General features: G+C 32.8%; 1 protein-coding gene across 7 annotated transcripts in view; it reads right to left on the reverse strand.

Moving 5' to 3' along the window:
• bru3 (CUGBP Elav-like family member bruno 3) overlaps window positions 1–23,148 on the reverse strand; it is a 797,460-nt gene that overhangs the window by 140,070 nt on the left and 634,242 nt on the right. For all 7 annotated transcript variants that reach the window (XR_012959607.1, XR_012959609.1, XR_012959611.1 and 4 more), the window contains one exon: window positions 11,836–11,961. Coding sequence is in view for 2 of the 7 variants with exons in the window: in XM_076118110.1 (XP_075974225.1) it covers window positions 11,836–11,961 (126 nt within the window). In the remaining 5 variants the exon portion in view is untranslated. The remainder of the gene's footprint in view (window positions 1–11,835; window positions 11,962–23,148) is intronic.

Here is a 23,148-nt window from a genome sequence, read left to right on the forward strand (position 1 = left end):
CTAAGACGGCAACGATGGCAACGATGTCATTATCGGTATATTGCCTGCTTTATCATCCTGCGTGGAAACCGACCCTTATTTCCAGGTTATGGGAGAAATTGATTCGGTGATTTGTTTAAAATTGGTATGGGTTTTTCTTAGGTGATGGTATTTAGCTGTAAAAAACATCGTCAATACTGTGTGTATTTCACCAAAATAACTATTTTATGTAAGAATATAAAACTATATTAGTTAAATTTGATCAGCACTTGAGACGTTCTTAATGATATTAGAATAACAAAACACAAAAACAATTAATTAGCAAGACAATTAAGTTCCAACATCGTTTATACACAGAACTAAATTCAATACAAATACCTAAAGCGTACCTAACAAGTTATCCTCTTTTATTCACTTACAAAAGATACTTCAGTGTAATTAATTGTGAAAACTACGCTCAATTTCAACACTACTGATTCCATCTAGTTGAGTTATGTCATTGTTCATTCGTTCGGTATTTCATTCATTCACTTGTTCGTTCATTCGTTCACTCTTTATGGCCTATTGTTAGTTCGGGGGTTATTCTATTAAGTGTCTAATTAAGACATTTGTCATGGAGTTGTCTATTGATTTTAGTGAGTATTTCGGCTTTGCTTCGAGATATAAGTTTGTTATGAAAAAATATCGAACATAGCTAAGAAATTTAATTATAACAAGTTTTCTTTTTGTTACTACTAAATATTTAAAAAATGTTTCATTGACATGCTCAGCCAATGAAACATTTTTTAAATATTAAGTATTGTGTAGGACATTTTTACATTAATATAAAGTTACCTGTTTGGAAAAATTATAGATGTCTAAAAGATTGGCATGAAACGTAAGATTATTTTTCTAACCCGCACACTAACAAGGAGAAGCCCTTGCCCAGTAGTGAGATAGTCATGAGTTTAAAAGAAATCTTCGCCGCATATGCAAAGGGAAAATTACGTATATTTTATTATAGTCAATATTGATCAGGCACATTTAACCCTCACAAAACAAAAACAGCCTACTCTAACCAAACAAACAAAATCCTTTTATTTTCTCTCCAAAACCGGACCGACATTTCACTAATTTTATCATTCAATTTCGCTTCCCTACAATATAAAGCTTAATTAAATACGTATTTCATATCTGAGGATCTGAACAAAACAGAGAACGTACGTTTTTTTCCACATAGTTTAACTTTTCCCTCGCCCCGGGATAAATGTTTCATGTAACTGGGGATTCCCATGGCAAATATGGCCGAATGATATAAAGTTAGAAGGAATTAATAGTTTTGTGAATTTATTTGTGTATATTTTTAAGTTGTTTGGTGTTTAATGTGATGAATATTTGTTACACTTCAAAGATTTTAGTTTTTCGTATTGTCAACTTTTTCATTTCTAATAATTATTAATCAATATAATGCAAAATTATGTTTTTATTTTTTAATTTGATATCGTTTTTTTGTCTTAGTTTTACGTGACAACACTCTTCCCCTTTCTAAATCAAAGATTTAATTGTTCAGAATTGATATAGAATTTTCAAGTGATTGGAACATTTTAATACTAGCAGTTGATTACTTGAATACATATTATTTGCCAAATATTAGTAAAACAACATGCCAAAATATCTAACGAATTTATTTAAAATACATCTCTCAAGATAAACCCAAAATCAAACATCAACGGTCAAGCTAAAACATCCGACATTGTATTAACAGAAACCATGACCCATTTCTCATAACGAAGGTCGTACGAAGACGTCAAAACGCTCATTAGTCGCAGGACGTAATTCCGTCGTTGTCACGTGACGCGACCGCAACACGTGCGCGTCACGGTGACGTGACGTTTGCGTTGCGGCCGCCGACCGCAGATCGGCCGCACTGAAATAACATGCGGTGGACGCTCACCCCTTTTGTAACCTTATTTTTGATGAGAACAGATTTTTAGTACTGGCTGGTTTTAATGTAAGCTTCTAAAACGCTAATTTAAAAAAAAAATACAAAACTATAGCTCGATTCTCTACAACTATCGACTATCGAAATCCGGCTAGCTATCGAGAATTTTTTTCACGAAAATCTGTTAAGCGCCTCTGGGCTCCATAAGAGCTATTTTTGCAGTACATACATTTGAAATGTCAAACTCTCGATATTCGACAGGACAGACTATACAGAATTGCGCTACTGGAGCTTTGTCATTACTAGAACGGTAACGATTAAGTCAAATAAAAAACTTGCGTCTTGAATATCACTAAGCTGTGTTACGGATATGTTTAAAAATATAATAATTATTCGATATTGAAAAAAATAAGCAACGTTTATTTTTCGACCACCTGTGTAATATTCTCTTCTATTTAAAACATCGTAGAACGTTTTCAAAATACAAAAGCAGTTGAGTGATCTTGAAAAAGGAACACTTAAAAGATTCTTAACTTTTTAAAAGTGAGGGCTAATTTAATTTTCTTTTTTGTTTTATGCCATTAGAAGAGTTTTTTTTTAATTTATAGGTTAGAAGCGCGTAAAGATTTTATGGCTAAAGTTTCGTGTTAAAATTGGGATTCTTTATACATCCTTGAAAGTGGTTATAAATATTTATGTATTTTAGAGTTAATATTGTACTTAAAAACTGTAAAATTACTTTTCAGTAATAAAATATGGATGAGTTATCTTTTAAGTTTATGTCAGCTGAGTTTAATTCTGTTATTTTTTGCTGTTAAACAAATCTTAGAAAAAAAAAACATATTAATACGGCTTTGGTTTAACTGTCTTCAAAAATCATATCCGTAATACAAAAATAACCACAGATAGAACGTCTGCCGATTCCTATCGACCATTGATGGGAAATGATCGAGACATTTGCAGTATTATGGTGCCCATGGGCTATGGTGGTTATGTGACGCTATAGTCAGCATTTCGGCATATTTTTTGATATCGTATGGGGTTTGATTACACCATAAGAGAGATTTTTTTTCATATTGATATAAGAATGTATCTATCGAGAATTATGAATTTAAATGTAATTAGGTATTTTGTTGCTAATTTTACCTCTTCCTTCAAAAATAAATTCAGTAATAGCGGCAAAATATTTATTCAAATAAAATGTACAATATTCGATATAAACACTTCACTTCAGCATTCCAACACTATTCTCACTGCAAAGAAACAATTTAAAAAGCAAACCAAAACTTGAACAGAAACATTTTTCAAAAATTAATCTCCATTTTATATTCACCGTCCCCAAGCCGTCGGACAAATATTCAAACATTAAAACGCAATAAAAACTAAGTCTGCCTCCGTTCTCCGGCACTTAAGCCTTCGTTTTATAGTAAGGATGTTGGGAATCACTGGCAACTTGGCCCCCTAAAATATGCTATCGTAAAGTAACAAGATAAGGTGTTCCGACTATAAATACCGCGAACGGCTGTCGCTAATAAACTTGGGACCAATGATATTGCAATTTTACTTTTTTGTTTTTTAACGTATTTTTGGTGACTTCCAAAAAAGGAACGTGCTTTACAGTACATAGGATGTTTTAAACATATTACACAATCTGGCTGGTTGATGTCGTAAATGAGTGATATCTAATCACTGAATATTTCGTCTAACAAAATTGTTCTAGTTTAAAACTGTAACTTCGAAATTCAGCGTCAAGGGAGCCTATATTTTTCAATCGAAAGTTAGTTTTAATTATAGAATAAGTTACGGAGAAGTTTTAAAAATCCTCATCGTCGTTTAACTGTCAAGGAAAGATATGAGAGGGCGATTTTCTACGATCACTGCGTACTGAGTAGATCAAGATTTTAGAGTCTATCTAGATTTTTGAACGGAAAACTGATCAGATTATCTCAAATTTTTAAGTCTTTTTTATCGTAATGACTCTGATGTCTGACTGTGTAGGCCTTTCGCTATTTACTACATTAATCCTAATAGTATTGGGCGAGTGAATTGTCATATTCTAGGCACGGTATTAAACTCCAGATATTTTTCTAATTTATATTATATTTATATCTAATTTATATTAGGATATTTACTAAACAGTAGTAAATATCCTAATAGAAATTAGAAAAATATAATTTTTGATGTCAAACTTTCAATACGATAGTACCGAAAAATCTGCTCAAAATTTACAACTTCCAACACGGTCCTTAGAAAACTGAACATCAAAATATGAGTACACACATCATACATCCAACTGGAAGTAACTCACGTAACACGGAGCCGACGGATTGTAATGAAATTTGCGACTTTCCCATTACTGTGACAGTCTACGTAATACTCGTACTACGGCCGAAACTAACAGCGTTCATTTGTGTGAATTAAATATACTTTACACATGTACTTTAGTGAGTTATGTTAGTTGTATGTTGGTGTGTGGTTCTATTGTGAGAGAAGAAGAAGAGAAAAGAACATTACTACGTTGATTGGAAGATTTTTAAGGTGTATGTACGAGTAAGATGATTAAGTCTATCTTTTTCCTTTAAATAAACCTTTATAGTATTTAAAGTTTAAAAGAAAGTCAAACTATAGTGACTTAGATTTCGTATTTTGAGCTTAAATATTCCAACACATTTTTGAATGGTAACAAAAAAAATGTGTAACAAAATACAGTAACTATGAGAGTGAATACAATAATAAATTGTTCGATGTATTTATGTTCTTGTAAACAGCATGTTACTACATTCGTAACAAAACAACCAATACGCCCTCACATTAGAAAAGCCATTCGATTTTATCCCCTACCACTGTACAACAACGATATCTAACTATTTATATATATTTCTATTCAAATGTTGATCCAACGATTTCCGCGATATTACTCTAGCTTACGGGGGTCGAGCGCATTATTCGAGAAATTTGCGCCTTAACTGTAAAAACATAATAAAAGTCAGCGACCGTAAGAAAAAGCAAGCTATTCTCGACATTGGGAACGACCATATTACGACCTATAAGTACCGTATAACCAGCCACTAGTGCCTTGAGATCAATACGTGTGGAGCAAAATATTCAACCGTATGTAGTATGTATGTTTTAAAGATGGAAAGGATTATGTAATTCGGTGTTTTGTTGTTTACAAATAGGTGTTAACATTCATTGGGGTCCTTATAACGGGCGTTAGTAAAAAAGGGATATAGAAAAATATAATTTTAGATTTATAGTTGTGGTCTAAACTTACAAGTAAAAAAAGGAAATCTATGGTTTAACGACTTATATGTATACTTAAATTGTTAAGTTTTAAAAAATGTTTGTAAGGTAATTGTTCGTAAATGATTGTTTAAACTATGAATGACTGAAGCTTTTTTATATTAACAGTTCTTGATAGAATACAAAATCCCTATGCTGTTTATTTCGAGAGGACTCCAGTTCCCCGCAGTGGGACAGTAATGGAAATTATTATTTTTAAATAGTTTTTTAACTCACATTGCTAATAATGATAAGTATGCACTATCAAAATAATTACATGGATATACCACATGAACATATGTGTACAGAGTATATAAGATATAGATTAATACATTGTTTAAGTTTCCGAGTAGAGGAAAGTGGCTAGTTTTTACTTCAAGTCACGTTTTCAGGTTTCTTTTAGGAACTAAAAGTGGTCCAGAATTATTTATAAGCGGAGATATTTGTCATTTGTTATTTATCGATGTGCGTGTCACGTAACATGAGTGGGTATTTGAGGTTTTTTGGGAAAATATACTAAATTGGTAATTATTTATATCTATTTGAGAGTAATCTATGTCTGTATAAAATAAACTAGTAACCTATCCTGAAGATGATATCAAGTCTTCTGTAAATCTCAAAAACTGCTTTAGGTAATTATTAGTAAAACAAAACATTTTCTAATTTTATTTCTTGATAGTCTGTATGAAAAAAAATAGCAACTTAAAAATGGAAAGGAAAGTGCTATAAAATACATTCATGAGTTCTTCTATCTACGTATATCAGATACTTTTTAATGCCAAAACCGTGTACACTCGACTTAGTCTTGCATAAAAACTGTGTTACCTAAGACATTTTTCAAAAAAGCCTAAGTCATTGACCTAACTATAGTCCATTAAGGACAGATAACTTACAAAACCTTCTAGACCTTTCCAAACGCTTAGCTCATAATATATGCGTACACTGAATGCGTTACCATGTAAATCAGGTTGACGTGGAACGCCAGAGCTATTTTTTATCGGTCCAAAGAGGCTTCGCTTAGTGCAGAACAGTGTACCGAGAGCAGCTCATCTAGTTCGCATGATAGTGAAATATGGACGGTACAAAATATTCTAAGAAAATGTGGGGAAAATTGTATGGAATTGGAGTTTTGAGGTGATTTTTTTGGAGATGGAAGGTTAATAAGAAGTGGTTTAAGAAATTTGGACTGATTTTCTCTCAGTAAGTGATGTTGTTTTTTACGGATTCTAACATAACTTACTTTACCCCAAATTGACATGAATAAAATATGTTTGAAAATTAATTTTAGATTATCAATGATTCTATAAAGGACAGTATAGTTTTAAAATTTACACAGTTATACTCTATTTCTATTTTTTCCTTAGACGCTGATCTATGAATGTTGCCGATTGTTATTCGGTTCTTCATAGTAATCAATCACATCACAGCTTCTACATAATTTATTTTATAAAAAAAAATTCCCACGCAAGTTAGTATCTATTAAACTCTCATCTCCAAGTTGAAGAGCTCTTTACATGACGTTGCATACAAATTGTGCAGCTATTTTTCACATCATACCTCCGCAAAGGATTCATACTTCACTCGCTCCTTATTGCGTTGTATGCAATTTTGTATAACACCCCTATCATGGGTTAATATTGCGCTAAGGTAGTGCTTTATATGTACTTGAAAGTCGTCATATATCTGTGATACAGGTATTTAATATTTGATAGAATTTGAAAGCTTTGGTACGATTTTGTGGACTTTTGAGTTTCTAAGTTGCGCGATTGTAACATTGGCAATTTCGTTAAAATTCCGTGGTTTGTTTTTTTAAATGCATGTGAATAACCGAAAGCAGTCTAAATTTCGTAAAGTTCAAGATTTATTGTAACTGTTATTGTACTGTAAAATGTAAATAAAATGTTCACACTTTCATTGAGTACAGCTGTTTAACAATAGAAAGTCGGATAGTTAACACCAGAAAAGCTGAACTCATAAAAAAAAACTAAAACCAGAAACCCCAACTACATGACCACATTAACGTGAGTACAAATCAAAATCTTTTCACGTTTGTATCAAAGTGTGAGGTAAATTGGCGATATTTTACGAGTGAGTCATTACGAGCTAGTAAAGAGTCGGGTTTGTTGCTTTACGAGTGTTCCCGTGACCTGCCGACCTTATTACGTGGCTAAACGATAGCCGGTAACGAGATAGTCCGCGTTATGACGAAACCAGTGGTTGGGGATGTTTTGCGAGACTTTAATTGTTAGAGTTTGTTGATGATAGTGTTTTTAGCTTTTTGCTAAAGTTAAGAAATGTGTTATAAAATTTTAGTAGACAAAGATAACAAACAAAATTGATTCTGTAAAATTTGCATAGCTTGTACGTGTACATAAACATATTTTCATGAAATATATGACATGTTACGTGTTAATGCACCAGTCAACAAAAAATACTTAATAATTTGCGAGGCAATTCTAACCGACGCTGTTTTTTTGCAACGCATTTTTTATTCCACCGCAAATCGCAAGTCTTTGCAATTGGGCTACGACTCCTTAAAACTCTAAATTGAGGAATCAAAATTCAAAAATTAATAGAGCAAACTTCCTCCAAAACTCATCCTCAATAATATCAGAATATCTTAGAAAACACATAAAATTGGGTACTAAAAATTCTCGCAACGAAACGCGATCGTAAGCGGACATCGGCCAACGTTATTCGCCTTCGACTATCGATAATACGCTTCCATAATAGGACCCCTGATACTGACGTGAGCTACCGAGATAAACCCACGAATTGCAAATTAAAACGACTTTTATTGACCGTTAGAACATTTTGTTACTCTACCAAATGCTATTTGATACCCTATTTAAACGAATACAAAATTGAGTTCCTTTTTTTCTTTTCGTGTTCTCTCTAAGAAGGTAAGCTTCAAATATTTAAATCTTTAACACTTTGTAATAGCAATACACGATATGTATCAATCACGTACCACATATTCACTGACAGAAATAAAATAAATAGCCCAAAAAGGTAATTTAAAGAATACAAATAAGTTCCGTGTGAAAAACTGAATTTACGACAACTTCGACTATGATGACGAAATTTTACATGAAAATCTGTTCAGCGCCCCTACCGGGCTCCGTAAGAACTATTTTGACAGTACATTTTAAATGTCAAACTTTTGATACTCGACAATATCGACTGTATAAAATAGCACTACAGGTTTTATGCTATAAGGCAAATTTAACAACTTTGACACGAGGTAAAACAAGAACAAAACTCAATCACTAGCGAACGGAAGTTCAGTAATACGTCCGGTACAACAGGTTTATAACATATAACCTAATTGTAACAAACTGGGTGAAAGCCTACTAGGCTCAGGGAGTCAGGATGATGTTTTCATTCGTGAAATTAGATTTTTAGTTGCGCATCGCAGCTTTATGTCACTTAAGGGACGTGAAATTTTATATACGAGATACAAACAAGTATGGCGGATGTATTAGGCTTGAATTGTGATTTTGTTGTCTTTAAAATGGGATAAAGTTACGCTGTTTGTATTAAGTTTTCAGTTCATATGAGGGGAGGGAGTGATTTTGGTTGCTTTTTAAATTTTGGTTTTTAAGGTGAAGGTGCGTCTGCTTGCAGTTACCAAAAGCAAATCAGCAGTATATGGTACGTCCTCCGTTAATATCTGGGTAATATTAGAAAATAGTCACTTAAAAAAATTTAGAATTATTGCTTGAAAATTGTGAAGTGTTATCAATCTTAAAGGATTTTTTTCGACTCACTTATGTTTTATTTTATTTCAACCCGGTATTATTCTATTACAAAAGAACGATTAGCAAACTTTTATTATTATACTACTAACAATACTAGTATAACTTTTAATCAATACCTGGATAAGAATAAAATTTTAAATTCATACAATCACATTTTACATAAAAATTTAATGATACTGTAAAAGTTTTTCCTTGAAACACTAAAGGTGAGTAAAGGTCAAATCGTCCGAAATATATACAATAATATATTTATGAACCAAATATTGTCAGATTACAAGCTCATGCATACAATAATTATTCATTTCATTAACCTTCACTGCCACGAATTAATTAATATTATTTGTTTGCTTTCAATATTCCGGAACAGTTTAATTTGGGAATAACACTCGTGTATAAGCAATCAACTTTTGTTTATGAGTTTAACCGAAATTTTGAACAAAATATAGGTTCGCGTAACAAAAATAAGAATTTGTTTTTGGTGTAAAAACAATAGCTTTAATAACAACATGTACGTTTTGCGAGTTTTTTCTAACATGCAACATATCAAATGAAATTATTGGGAAAATGTTGAAACAAGTCAATGATTGAGTGACTAGCGATTTTCGCTGTGGGTCTTTATAATGAAACTACGATTTTTAAAACTACGAAAAGAATTTTGAACCAAATTTTTATTTAGCTTGTCAATAATATTCTTTCATAATTTTAAAATGTAACGTAGAATATTTTGACAATTACAAATGTAAATAGTACACTTAGAACAGCGCAAGACTAACCAATTTCCTAACATTACATTACAAACTAACTAAAAAAATAAACACAAAAAACATAGTTACAAAAACCCTCAGTCACTCAAATATCAACAAGACAAACCCTTCAGTACATAAAGGTATGATGTAACACGGAATATTCCGAGGCCTCACTTTACAAAAAACAGGCCTTTTGGTCCCGTTTACATAAAAAAACCCTGGGTTTTTCCCTACTGTTTGGTCCCACTTAATTATAGTATACAAAATGAAGCGGCAACTAATTAACTCGAGCTAATTAGTGAAGGACGTAGGCTTATAACTGACTATCTGATAGTCTAGACTTGTTTTAGTCCGTATTTTCTTTTGAAGTGCGTAGTTTGTTTTGATCTGAATTGTTTTTGAGGATGAATTTGTTGTTTTTGGAGATAAGATCGTGTTTTGTCTTTTGGCTCTTTGCTTAAGGTAGATAACTTTTACTTTTATGAACGTTTTTTTGATTAATACCTTTCAGATCAGACCAAGATGGGTCGTTGTTCATAATATGTTTGCTTAGTCATACTTATTTTCTTTGACGGTGTATGATCGTAAAATGACTACATATACTTCAGGATGAGACGACATTTACGAATACTCAATTAAGTTTTCTAGAAGATGTTATGTAATAAATACAAATATTGGAAAGCGATTATTTCCTTTTAACTTGTGCTTTATAATAATCTGATACTGACAATTTTACTCCAAAAAAAAACCGTTACAAAATTTAAACTCGCCAATAACACCCATTACTCCTAACTGAATCTTAAGATTGAGGTCGAAACACCACTTAATTTATAACAGCAAAACATTAACGATTATGTTCAGGGAAGCTCGTTAAAAATATTTTATTGAACGTCGGCTAGGCGCTTGTAATTAAGTCGAATTAACAATTTGCCGTGCTATTCTCTACATCTGCACGCACTTAATAAGTTTATCGTCCAATAATGTTGCCAAGTAAAAAGCTTTATGTCTGTATAAAGAGTAGGTATGCTATTAAATTGTAGCAGTTTGGCGACGGATAAAATTGAATATGACAAGTTGGGGATGCTGTGGGATGTTATGACGTTTGTATGATATAATTTTAGTGATGTAGTGATGTATATATTTTGGCTGTATGTATTTTTATGAAAAATATAATTTTACGAAAAAAAAATCTTTCATTATGAAAGTGCATTTAGAGAAAATGTTTCTTAATTAAAATAAAATTTAGCCAGAATATTATTTAAAAAAAAAATTGATGATATTCAAATACCGCTGCGTATAAAAGTACCCATAGTAATTTGATCGAAACACACCATCACGCCTCTTTTCCTTGTTTTGCATGAGAAAAATATTGAACATGTATTAATGACACGGATGCAGCATACTAATTCCTAAATAATAAATAAAAACTAAACTATCGATGTAATTCATCAAATAGATAACAGAGCAAGGAAAGTACAGTGAAAGTTGGCGTCCCCTACTTAGCAGTTTCTCGTATATGGGTACTTCCCTAAACCATGGGGTGGTCAATAAATAATTCATCTAGTACCCGCGTTTGTTATGATACGTGTGGTATCTCTCCCCTGTTCTTCAGAAAGGAATATAGATGTGATGTCATTAGTTTTAGTTGCGTTTACTATTAAAATATTGGTAAATGAATGAACTATACGTGCAGGTATTATATGATATTGTAGTTATGGATTAGAAGTTGTAAAAGATTAAGAGACCGGAAAGTCTATCAGCTTAGATAATGTCCCTATAGTTTAAAGACTTTCTTACGATTTGCAAAAAAGTCGTACAAAAGTCGTACAAAAAAACTGTGCCCATGTTAATACTTTAATAGTAATAGTGGCTAAAAAAATAGATTTTAAAAGCCGTTCTACAGAAAATATTTTAGTTTCATTTATTTTAAATTCAAATAATCCACGGATCTGCAAAGTAAACGTATTTCACGTTTATTTTTTAACTTTAAAAAGGCCAGCTTTTGCTTACAACTCAATTCTAAATTCAAAACCCGAACTGTCAAACGGCTATCCACAGAATAAAAATAGAGCACGACACATTAAAAAAAAGCGAGCTTTGAACACGTGGCCTTTGGATTTTAGCACTGACATTCCATTTTACTGACCTTTACTCGCACCGTCGGGGCCACGTAGTATGGAACACTCTTCTATTGTGCCGAATGGTGTGAACAGTTGACGGACATCCTCCTCAGTTTGTTGTTTGCTGAGCATTCCCACGAACAGCTTCCGATCTGTGGAGAGACCTGTTATTAGTGGTGCTATAAACAGTGTCTGTATAGTTGCGTTCTGTTGCTCGTGTGTAAAAAGTACTCTTGCATTACAAGAATCAGACTGTATACGAAAATTCAACATCGTGCTACGTCGCGTCTACGCCACGTCTACGTCGTAGTTTTTCTCTACGCTTTTTATTAAACACACGAGCAACCGAACGCAACAGTAACAATGAGCCACACCACATCAAGCCTAGCAGTGGTGCGTGGAGCGGCGGTCTTTGGACTTCGGTGCCGGAGCCTCCCGTGTAGACAAGACAGGTGCGGGCGGCTATTGACAGGGCGCTGTAGCGCTCGGTAAGAGGTTCAAACTAGCAACATTTTTACTACAATATTTCCTGATTAACCACTTGTCTCAATATCTTATCGCCAGTAAAAGATTGACCTAACTAAAGTTTGGTGCTTTTAATGTTTTTTTGTTTTTTGTAATTTTTTTTTTCACTTAACATAGTTTTCGTGAGTTAAACTAAAGTAGGACTCTCCTTTATTGTTGATGAGTTATTGATTCTGACTGCAAAGCAACACTTATATCTCATGCTTAATATTTTTTATATTTTTTTACTATTGTCATTAAATTTTTGTGTATACGAGTCATGTCATACAAACATAATTATGTGCATACATATTTGAAATAGTTGCTGGCCACATATTGTTGTAAAAATGTTGCTCGTTTACAAACCCCTGTACATTCGGATAAAGGCGCGCGTACACAACGCCACTAATAGTGGCACCGCAGTCGCGCTTCAGTCCGCAAGCGTACCTATTAATTTTGTGGTGAAAAATGGCTTATTTACAAATAAACCGCTTCTCGTTTTGATAACAAATGGTTTTAAAATCAATGAGTAAGTTACGTAAATGCTCATACTTTTAGCCAATTTTATAGGAATATATTTGTTTTGTATGGAATGGCTGTGTGGCTTTTTGTATGGGATGTATGGGCATTTACGTTGGTGTTTGTAGCGCTGTGTGCGCGCGCACTAGTTGCTACTGTTGTCAATGTTAAGTCAAGGAAGAGACAGCCTAGATAGAGCTTGAAATTTGACAGTGCATCGAGAAATCTGAAACTACTTTTACGACTAATAAAGTTTATTTTCATAAAGTTAGTTCTTTACAACTTGATTTTTTACTTTTGATGTAATAAAATGTAGATTTTTCAACAATATGAATATACGAAAAGTTTGAGAAAATACTACGAATATTAGAAATTTATTTTACTTAAAACCTTTTTATTTTTAACCACAACTTTCATTTATATAAGTAGCTTTTTAATATGCAATCACTTGAATAAATTTACATACAGATAGATGATGTTTGTTTTACATATTTCGTCATCTTTATATCACACAAAGCGATAAAAAGTTTCATAACTCGCGACAGAAAGTCGTCAAACAATTTCTGGATGCACACAATACAATTATCCATATATCGTCGTAAACAGCGCCCTATCATTGGTGATGAGTGAGCCGCCGCCCCAACACTCCCATCACCTCCTTCAACATGTGATGTAACAACAACAGCTCTATGATAACACATAACACACAGTTTTAGTTAATGAAATACAACGAACAAAATCCAAATTCAGGTCAACACAAAAATTAGCACATTACACTAAACGTTGCATGGTGATCGTGAGGGTTCCGTAGAATTAGGGGTCACACATCGATATTAGGGGCTACGGAATCCTCTAGGGGTCGGTTTTGTTACTTTTCAAGACTTCTGTGTGAGCAAATCCTTATGCGATTTACTTTTTTTTTACTTTTACAGCGGCAGTTGCACGCGTCAGGCTCTATACAGAAATCGACGTTTTTTTTCTTTTGTATATAAATTAATGACATAATAACATAAATCCACACTAATTACGCATCGAAATGAATACGAAAAACAGAAATAAAAAATATTTTTTACAGCACGACGATAACTAATGGTGCAGAGTGAGTGTATTCGCTTCACGTCGAATCTTATAGAGTGTCGAGTTCGCCTTGAGTGAGAAGTATATTGGAAGTAAAAGACAGCGTTTCAAATTAAAAAGAGAACTGTCAGTGGTACAGTTGAGGACAGAATTGTTAAGGTTAAGTTTGAAAGTACAATCGAGAAAACAGTGAAAAGAAAAATTGAGAGATTAGTAAGCAAGGCGTTCTCGACAAGACTAGACGTGAGCGAGCTCACTGCGCGCGCTATTTGACAGACAGTGACAACAGTACAGCCTAGGGCACGCACAACACACGCTACCTGCGTCCGCCTACGCGCGCCGTCTCCCCGCGCCCCCTGGAACACAAAAACATGCTACACACGCTTACTCCACCGCTCCACAATACTCATTGTATGATGTGTTCAGACATTTATAACATATTGGACAGGATCCCTAAGGACTTCTTTTGCTCCTAAGTTATTACCACGATACCATAATTCTTTGATATCTTTTTTCAAAAGGTGTATATGACTGTATTTATAAGACTGATGATTGTATAATAACCGATGTATATATTTGCTAACCGTTGTACCTAGTAGAAAAAGTTGCGTATCTGAATATAAGTTTTGGTATTACCTTGAAACAAAACAAACATTTATATGAAATTGCAAAGATATTATCAATATATCGACGTACTAAGTTGTGCATCGAATAAAATTTAATAAAAATTTTCATTTTAATATTTACTACACACATTATTATATTTTGACCGAAATCCGCTTACAACTATGTTCAATATCGTACAATGTAAAATCTCAAAAATATCCAATAACGAAAATCGAGTATAAGAGGAGAATATTAAAATATTCTTTGAGTCTTACAAGGTCTCTTAAATTGAAAAATAGTCTAGTAAGCATTCAACTTTATAAAATAATCTGTATTCCAGCTAAATAATTGGAGTAAATATGTATTTCAATAGATAAAAGTAATACATTTTTAAGGGTCTATTCAAATATATTTATAGTTTTTCAAGTTTACTATGTAACTTATTCGGGCATTTTTTGTTAGCAGGGATGATGGTTTTAGGTCAAAATGTATTTGTAAAACATTGTAATTGCGAGTCTCTATGGACTGTCTATGCATTACGGAGAATAGTGTCGTAGGCGTATTGAAATAATAATACAGTTGCAGAATTATTTAAAATAATTACTTTCAAACCTTTATTTGTTCGGTCAAAATTAATATTGAAATTAAACTATAAACTTCAATTTAAACAAATCGAAAACTGAGACCATGTTAAGTCAATTACTCTAACTTATTGCTTTCAGTAGGTATTAACTACCTACTGTTTTTTTTTTGGATCAAAATTGCACCCTCTTAACAAAACATCGTGAAATTCGCAAGCATTTCTTTTTCAATTGAAACCCAAATTCGAAGCCACAATTCCGTTACTATTGAACACTTTTAGTGGGCACAAGCTTTGTTCTGCGCAAAATTAAATGCAAACATCCCTAGGTTGCCGCTGTTTGCAGTTAAGAAAGCCTCTGCTTGGTAATCAATTGGTTAGTGTAGTTTTAGTGTGTCCTTACTGGTTTTCAATGAAATTGTTGGTACTTTTTAGTGAACTATTACTAAAAAGTACCAACTACTAAAGTACCTACTTTTAAGGTGGATAGCGTTTAATGATTACGGCTAGTATTATTTTAAGAAAAGCTTCTTTAAATAACTTTTAGATTTTCTATCGTAATCGTAAAAGGACAACAAATTTTAATGGTATATTATTTTCCTATAGCGATAGTGGTGTTGGTCACATAACTTATGACACTTACTCAGCTATGAATGTATCTGCGTATGATAAAAAGTATTAACCGTACTTTAAACAGTTTTCTTTTAATCCGCTTTTTGTACCAGAATCTTCTTACATTAACAGAAAATTATTGTATATGATTAGACCTAGTAACTAGACACCAAGTTATACGATAACAAGTCTACCTACTTAACTCCCCACGTACTAGAACTAAAACCCACAAATGCATCCAAACATTGTTCGGAAATATTAGAGGCGGTGCGGTCATTAAATTCAGATTTATACCGTGAAACTCCCGTGCGACGGCGGCTAATGACCGAGGTAAATTGAGATAATTTCACACAGAGCTTGATAATAAGGCCGCAGACGTATGTGGAAAGTCCAGTACTTTGAAGAATGGCCTGCGAATGGCTTTGGTCGGCTTTTGCAGGGTTAATTTTTGGTGATGCCGTGGGAATTATGTCGTATTATAGAGCTAGATAGATAAGGATGAGGAGGAAAGTTGGTTAATTGAAAAATTGCTTATAAGCTCTATAGAAAAAATATATTCCGAAAAAAACCATGACAGTGTCGACAAAATGGAACATTAGATTTCTTTAATTGATATAGATTAAATACTTACTTACTTAAGCTCAAAACAATTAGATAATTTAAATCATATTTTAAAGAACGAGAAATGAACAAATTCACCCCTCTTTGTTCTAAAAGAATCGGTATCACGAGTGTATCTCTCTGCAAAATATTCATCACATCATAAATAAAACCTGCCCTTATGAATAATCTTTTTACAAAACCACCTTTACGGCTGCCAGACGTTCAACCCCTAAGAGAAAATACCCTTAATATAAATCTTTCCAACGTAATCCCAAAATTAATTTTAAAATATATTCATATGTCCGTAAGGATTAAGTCCATTGAGAATCTTAGGTCAAAAGTACTTAGGTATAAGTCTACCCGCAGCTAAGCGAATAAATTATAGCAAAAAGGATTTAATGTAAATTTGTTTTGCGTCTTGTTTGCTTAATTTGAATTAAGTTTGATTGTAAATAAGTTTGAAAAGTTTTTTATTTTGATAAAATTTAATCTGAATCCTTTTTTTTTTTTAATATAGAGTTTAGTTTAAAGATAAATACGTTTGTATTTTAAATAAAGCATGTAGAACAACTATTATTCTTTGAACAAAAATTGGAAAAGCCTGTCTGTCTGTTTCTGGCGGCGAAACAGCAGAGCCACTTTAGGTGAAATTTTGCATCGATATAGGCAAAGACTCGATCGCTAAAAAGACATGTTTTTAAACACGATGTAAAAGGTGACGTTTAAGATAAAGAATGAAACAAAACAATATGGATTTTCATCATTGATCATTGACCAAAGTGTAAAATATTTTCCTTTAAACGAAAAAATTATCAAATTTATCATAAAATATTCACAATAAACGACCCGTAAATATTTTTGTTCGACGTTAAACCGTTATAAGTACAGCTTAAATCATATTATTAGCTCACTTTTACTGACAAGTGTTCTTGGTACTTTGTGAAGGGGTGGATTTGATACTTGAAATTGTAACGGAATAAAACACTGTAAGACTTTGAAGTGTTTTGGTTTTTATATTGCAGAAGAGAATTTTTAATATTGTAGAACATTTTTGTGCATATTGTATGATATAAACGTTATATAGAAACAATTGTAACTTCATCATTGAGTTGTGATAGAAATTTTCATTTTAGCATATCTAAAGTATGTCAAAAATACTATTTTGAAAGCTGCTCCCATAAAATTCACAATCTCAAAGCTTATATTTATTAACACTGTCAAAGCTAGTTGTTTAAAATACTTTATAAATATTTTTTTAAAACACTACTACGCAACTAACAAAGAACACGCATTTCTACCAAAAAATATTTGTTTAAAAAATTCAGTACCAAAACGGAAACAAACAATATTCTCGAAAAACATTATCCTCTTAAAAGATTCCCCGTACTCGATAGCATTCATAATTGCTAGGCTCACATCCACGAGTGGTACAAAGCCTCTACAGAACTCTTAACTGATAAAAATACGTTTGAATTTTGCTACAGCAGGAAAGATATTGAATCTCGTAAATATTGGAATATTTATATGGAAAAGAGTTAAATTGTAACGAAAATTTTATGAAATATTAAAAAAATTAAGGAACAGAGAGTATTTTAAATTATTGTCGGATTAAATGGCATCGTAAATTAAAATGTAAACAATAAATGTGTAGATTAAAAAGTTATTAGGTTTAAGGTTAATTTTCTGTTTTCTTGTTTACAAAAATAATCAGTTATTATTATCATCATTTTCATACTGATGGAATAATCTCTAAGATAAGTTATTTAAATACTTATATTATAGCATCAAAAAAAAAAACAATAAAAAATAATTAAAAAGAAGAGATTATAACCTATGTAATAATATATACTCGTAATATAATAAGTGAGAAATACTAAAAGAAAACTATATTAAAAGTAGCATAATATAACATTTTATAATCTTAATAATATATATTAAAATCTCAGTTACAATGGATATTAAATCACCTGTACGATCCAGTTAAGTACTGTAGCGCACTAATTAGACAGTGCATTTTGCAAATCTGGCTCGAGTGGTCGTTGTGAGCTTTACAACGAACTTCATAGCTTTGGGATTAAAGCCTCTTAACACTGGACGATATGCACAATGGAATATAAAAGCTGATATTTCATTGTATTTTGATAGGTTATTTTATGTGAAATGGAGGCTTTTGTTAAATCGATATATTTTTTAAGTGGCTTGTTATTGGTAAAAGTTCAGTATGTTGTTGATCAGTTCTTACAGCAAGCATCTTTAAAGATGCTTAATATCCATAAAAATGAAACATTCCACTCTCAGCACAGGGCTAAATAATTGAATCGAATGAAATGAAAACTGTATTCAGAAACCATGTAGCTTTTAGACGATTAGATTTCCCTACAAAACACTACGTACAGTCAACTAAACGTAGCAAATTACAAATCGCATGCAATTTAGTCTCACACGCGTCGACTGAAATTGAATGAAATACCCCATAATTCCGTCTATAGCCAACAATAGCCGCGCATCACTAGTGGTCACACCGCCTAATCCTCTTTATAACGCAACTTTAATCCGTATAAACGCGTCGCCGCGTCGTGCCCATGCCGCACCCCTCCCGTACCCGTCCCGTACTCGTCTCGTGCCCGTTCATGTTCCTCATTAAGCGCTAATGCAACACTATAGCCGTAGCCCTTAACGCCGCGATAAATAAACTAATTATACGCTGAATGGCCACCAATTTGTATTGCGAATTGATTAGTTATTATATACGTGGTTTATGTAAGGCGCTTACGACCTTTTGTCTTATGTAACGAGGTCTATTTAGATGGGAAGTCACGTGTGAAAATCACACTACGTACTAATCATCGCAAACGAGGTGTACTGCATTGTATACGGGCTTAATAAGGCATGTACATAACATGCATGTGGTATTGATTATAAATATAAAATGATAAAAATGATTCTGAACTCTCTAAAGATAATAATAATCGAATCCTTTAATTGGTCAAGTGAATTTGCTTTCGACAATTTATAACTTTAGCTTGATAAAAACGGATTATAATACTTTACTAATTTTATTCCGTCACAAGATAAGGTTTCTGTCATCCACAAACCTCTGTTTTAAATCTAGTTACATATTGCGTATTCCGTATTTCTCACGACACTAATTGAACTATTAATATACATGATACAAGTCTTCTATTTTATTTCATACAAATTTAAAGATTCACAGTATCAAAGAGAATTTCAATCGCACCGTTTCTGACCATCAAAGTTTTCACAATGTAATATCCGAAGTACTCGTTCAATAAAAACTCGGCAACTTGCATGAATGTTTCGCACACCTTCCTGGCATATTACCAGGTCCCTAATCAATCATAACAACATATTGTTTGCTTGGAGGGATAACGTTTCCGTTGTTACGTGAATTATGAGGGTACCAGCATTATTGATAGGTTTCATGCAACATTAGCGAGTTGATTGGTAGACGTTCCGTTCCTGTTTTATTTTCGGGATCGTATCGGTGGAAATTGATCGGGTCTGCATAAAATGGGGATAATTTTTGCTTCTTTGACTTTTGAGTTTGCGAATGGCTTGATTGTTGAGTTGATGTTTATAAAGTGAAATGTGTGAGGTGAATCATATTGAAGACAAGGGATATCTAAATTATTACCTAATTCATGTTCAACGTGTTTTTTTGTTTGTTGATGTCATATATTTCATTCTTCAAACGTTAATATAATATTGTATTGGACCAAAAATCAACAGTTTAGTACTCTTACGAGCTGAACTTCATAAAAAAGTCAATAACAGTTTATGTCCTCATAAAACAACAATACAATAAAACTACATCGCGAAACTGATATCCATAGGAAATATTAGTAATTCAATCTCAATTTATCTATATACATAAATATAAACCAAGAAATTCAACTAAACAAAAAGGTGATTTAAATCTGACCCGACCGAATTCTATTCGACTGTTGTACGGTTTTTCAACTTTCAGTCTAAAAAATAAAGATGTGTTGACTTCTATTTTATATACGTCCAGTTATATTAAGTCATTACCTAAATGAACGATGATAGTTGACAAAATCGTCTCTGCCTTACACTTTCAAAATTCGTTATGCTTAAGACTGTTGGAGCAAGAATTTCAATGTTCAGTAGACGCTATTAATTAGATGTGCTGTGTTCGCCCCATCGCGCAGAGTTGAATAGCCAATTACATTGATAATTGGAGGTCGGGCAGGTGTCTTAGGGACAAAGGCAGAGTTCTAAGTAAGAAGAGTTCGAGTTTCAATATTTGATTTAGTTGAGATTGGTTTTTGAGATTTTGGGATTTATTGTGGTGAGTCTCGAGAGAAAAATTTTAATTTCAAACACCATGAGTCCATTTAAAACTTAAATTGTAAAATAGTAATTCACACCAGCTTCTGAAAATACACTAATTTTTTTAAATTCGGTCATTATACTATGTTTTATCGGGCCGTGAGTTTTTAGACAATCCTAATATTACTTGGAAAAATTAAATAGTAGTCGAAGCAGTGAAAATTTTTCATATAATCATTTTTTCGACTGCTACCAAGAGGTAACAAGGAAGACCTTGATAACTAAAAGTACAAAAGCATGAAATACAGCCACGACATAAGTTATTATCAATCGCAAAATAAATGTACTTGTAAAAAATGGCTTAAAAACTAAAAAGTCGCTACCGCTTATAACTTCCTTCGCCCTTTTAGTGTGACGAATTTCGGAGGCTGATTCTATTTAGTTGATGTGCGAGTTATATAGCTTGTTTACCAGAGGGCGCTACTGTGCACTTGTTACGTGCTAAAACTCAAGTTAATTGGGTATCTGGGTTAATATGAGCATGTTATTATGAGCGAAGGTACTGAAAAGTTATTAAGAATTTGTATACTTTATTTTTTATTATGTAAGAAATATTTTGTTGAGTTTTAAGATACTTAATTTTAAAGGTTTTCTTCCTTTGCAGCTATGTAGGAAAAATAATATAAAAATATTTTTTTAAGTTTGAATAAATCTTAAGCTAAGTTTAAGGGTTTATTAGTCTGCTGCACGACAATAACAACGTCTAGGCTACCTTAGCAAAAGCTCCTTAGGAACAACTTGCTAAAAATTATCATTGTACCCTCAACTAAAAGTATGCTGCAAGTCCATTACCGACGTTTATTCACATTTTTCAAACCATTGTTAAAAATCGTACAGAAAACATCAGTCAAACAGCGGCAAGAAACAAGTCTCCAAGTCCCTACGAAATTGACAAGCTCAAATCATATCCCCCAACATCACCAAAAAATAATAAACCCCTACTTAAACAGCATTAAACAGTGTCCATTTTGTTCCGACACGTTTAATTAATGCCGTGTGGTGGACACTGCACAGTGGGACAGACAGCGCTGCGCTGGACAGTGGGCAGGTAGCCGCCTAGTGCCTTGTCATCGACAACGTTCGTTAGACGCGGTCGCATTGTGTCACGCTTCGACGCTGACGTCTCTGTGTGTGTTTGTTTGTTCGTGTGTGTGTGTGTATACTGATGTAGATGTGATGATTTGGGTGGGATATGTCTGAAGATTGACTTTTGATGAGTAAAAATTATGTTTGATAAATCATTTTGTATAACATATGTTTTGCAAGGTTAAATATTGGTAATTTTTTGGATTGTTTTGCGTGAACTTTTTGAAGTTAAGTTACTGTTTTGGTTATATGAATGGTAGATTACTTTTATTGTTATTTAAATAATATTATGCCTACCCTACGGACTGTAAAAGGTTTTGACATTAACAATAGAAAAATAGCCAGTTATTAAAGTAGTACAAAAAATATATACTATTTGTACCAACACCAATCAACAACTGCTAAAAAACGAGCTCTCAGCACAAAACATTGAACCACACAAAAATCGATAATCCCAATCAAATTACACATCATTTTTAGATGAAACCACATCACCACATAACAGAAAGCGTACCATTACCAATGAAATTAAACAATAGTATGCCTAGCCTGCACTCTCTGAAAGGTTATTGACGTAGCAATCGAAGCGTTTAGTTTCAGTACTTATTAAGGTAACAAAAAAATCCGTATTCGTTGTACCAGTACCAATTAGCAACCAACAAAAAACGAACTCTCAGCACAAAACATTGAACCACACAAAAATCGATAATCCCAATCAAATTACACATCATTTTTAGATGAAACCACATCACCACATAACAGAAAGCGTACCATTACCAATGAAATTAATTGCATTGGCTCCATTTGCCGGCGTTCGGATCAAACTGGCGGAAAACGGACACCACCAATTATGACTATTAAAGTTAACCGCGTTGTCTGGTGGTGGCGTTTGACAGGACGTCCATGTTAATAAATTAGTGTGGATGTGCGTGATGTTTGATGGTAAATGTGAGCATGAACTTCAAGCGACTGTGGGGTGTTTTGAAGTGCAGGCGATTTGGTATTTTGAAGTGTTCGATGAATGGAATTTTGAAAAGGGTGGAAAATTTTGTGAAGCGAGGTTTTTGGGGTTAGTGCGTTACAATTTACACTTTTTGATAAGAGATATTTTGATAAATCAAAAAAAAAATATAAAAATAATATAAAACAGGTACTAAAATAAACGGTCGAGCAAATTCTAAAATGTCGTCATTAATAGTATGAAGTAAATCTCTAAGTGGAATGAGAGTACATTTCAATCGGATCAGATAGTAATATAAAGAAAATTTGGGTACATAACATATAACGGTATTGCAGTTCCTTAATCAAATTGAAACCATATGATATAAGAATTTCCTTTATTACTTTCATACATTATACTTATGCTTACCTAAATTAAGTC

This window comes from Anticarsia gemmatalis, chromosome 9 (genome assembly GCF_050436995.1).
Source record: "Anticarsia gemmatalis isolate Benzon Research Colony breed Stoneville strain chromosome 9, ilAntGemm2 primary, whole genome shotgun sequence".
NCBI lineage: Eukaryota > Metazoa > Arthropoda > Insecta > Lepidoptera > Erebidae > Anticarsia > Anticarsia gemmatalis.